General features: G+C 37.6%; 1 protein-coding gene across 1 annotated transcript; it reads left to right on the top strand.

Annotated features, from left to right (window-relative positions):
- Positions 1-1183: 1183 nt before the first annotated feature.
- On the top strand, positions 1184-1814 carry LOC136846928 (coagulation factor V-like). The gene is made up of 2 exons (XM_067118181.1): positions 1184-1537; positions 1575-1814. The coding sequence occupies exons 1-2, from the start codon at positions 1184-1186 to the stop codon at positions 1812-1814; spliced, it is 594 nt and encodes a 197-aa protein (XP_066974282.1).
- The last annotated feature ends 385 nt before the right edge of the window (positions 1815-2199 follow it).

Genomic DNA, 2199 nt, shown 5'->3' with positions numbered 1-2199 from the left:
AAGGGAGCTGAGCAGGCTTCTCAACTCCTGGAATTTATTTTATCATTTGTAAATACATTACTTACATAAATGTGAATTTGTATTTTATAAACATATTCACAATTGTGAAGAAGATTTGCAATAATAATAATAATAATAATAATAATAATAGGCTAATAATAATAATAATAATAATAATTATTATTGTGTTATTATTATTATTATTATTATTATTATTATTTTTATCATCATCATCGTAGGAAGGAAGTAGACCCTCCCGCAAACTTGTCCTGTTAAAAAGGATGGCTACATTATGCGAATTAATCTCATATTGAGTCTTCTCGGTTTATCTTATGATTCGCTTCTCTTCCGCGTTAATATTGGTCCACAACTGGCCAATGTTAATATTCCTCAACAACTGGCCAATGTTAATATTCCTCAGCAACTGGCCAATGTTAATATTGGTCCACAACTGGCCAATGTTAATATTGGTCCACAACTGGCCAATGTTAATATTGGTCCACAACCGCCAATGTTAATATTGGTCCACAACTGGCAATGTTAATATTGATCCACAACTGGCCAATGTTAATATTGATCCACAACCGGCCAATGTTAATATTGGTCCACAACTGCAATGTTAATATTGATCCACAACTGGCCAATGTTAATATTGGTCACAACTGGCCAATGTTAATATTGGTCCACAACTGGCCAATGTTAATAATGGTCCACAACTGGCCAATGTTAATATTGGTCCAAACTGGCCAATGTTAATACTGGCCAACAAACTGGCCAATGTTAATATTGGTCAACAACTGACCAATGTTAATATTGCTCAGCAACTGGCCAATGTTAATATTGGTCCACTACTGGCCAATGTTAATATTGGTCCACAACTGGCCAATGTTAATATTGGTCCACAACTGGCCAATGTTAATAATGGTCCACAACTGGCCAATGTTAATATTGGTCCACAACTGGCCAATGTTAATACTGGCCAACAAACTGGCCAGTGTTAATATTGGTCAACAACTGACCAATGTTAATATTGCTCAGCAACTGGCCAATGTTAATATTGGTCCACAACAGGCCAATGTTAATATTGGTCCACTACTGGCCAATGTTAATATTAGTCCACAACTGGTCAATATTAATATTGGTCCACGACTGGCCAATTTTAATATTAGTCCACAACTGGCCAATGTTAATATTGGCCAACAAACTGGCCAATGTTACTATTGCTCAGCAACTGGCCAATGTTAATATTGGTCAACAACTGACCAATGTTAATATTGCTCAGCAACTGGCCAATGTTAATATTCCTCAGCAACTGGCCAATGTTAATATTGGTCCACAACTGGCCAATGTTAATATTGGTCCACAACTGGCCAATGTTAATATTGGTCCACAACCGGCCAATGTTAATATTGGTCCACAACTGGCCAATGTTAATATTGGTCCACAACTGGCCAATGTTAATATTGGTCCACAACTGGCCAATGTTAATACTGGTCCACGACTGGCCAATGTTAATATTGGTCCACGACTGGCCAATGTTAATATTGGTCCACAACTGGCCAATGTTAATACAGGCCAACAAACTGGCCAATGTTAATATTGGTCAACAACTGACTAATGTTAATATTGCTCAGCAACTGGCCAATGTTAATACTGGTCCAAAACTGGCCAATGTTAATACTGGTCCACAACTGGCCAATGTTAATATTGGTCCACGACTGGCCAATGTTAATATTGGTCCAAAACTGGCCAATGTTAATACTGGTCAACAACTGGCCAATGTTAATACTGGCCAACAAACTGGCCAATGTTAATATTGGTCAGCAACTGGCCAATGTTAATACTGATCCACAAACGGCCAATGTTCATATTTCGGCCAAGGGAAATATATAAACAGCGTTTATACAGGAGTTTTTATTCTCTATACTAGGGCAGGTATTGTTTGTTTTATCATCATTATGATTTTCACCGCACTTTTACTATCTACTTCACCTCCCAACACGACATTGCAACCTTCGTGAATCTGAGAGGCTCTCGAGAGCTTCCCAAAACGAAAAACATCCTTTGTTCTTTATCTTTGGTGTTGACGCTTTGATAAAAGAGAGAAAGAGAGAGAGAGAAAGAGAGAGAAAGCAATGTCAACCATCGGGGTTAAAAGAGATGTGTATCTTTTCCGCTCACTTCTTTTATTTCTTCTTC

The sequence above is a fragment of the Macrobrachium rosenbergii genome, chromosome 16, assembly GCF_040412425.1.
Source record: "Macrobrachium rosenbergii isolate ZJJX-2024 chromosome 16, ASM4041242v1, whole genome shotgun sequence".
In the NCBI taxonomy this organism is placed as follows: domain Eukaryota; kingdom Metazoa; phylum Arthropoda; class Malacostraca; order Decapoda; family Palaemonidae; genus Macrobrachium; species Macrobrachium rosenbergii.
Note: the sequence above shows the minus strand (reverse complement) of the source record. Positions and strands in the feature narration are given on the sequence as shown.

Coding starts and splice junctions, on each gene's coding strand:
- LOC136846928 (XM_067118181.1), top strand. CDS start 1,184: ATGTTAATATTGGCCAACAAACTGGCCAATGTTACTATTGCTCAGCAA. Junction 1,538..1,574: donor TTGGTCCACGACTGGCCAAT/GTTAATATTGGT, acceptor ATGTTAATACAG/GCCAACAAACTGGCCAATGT.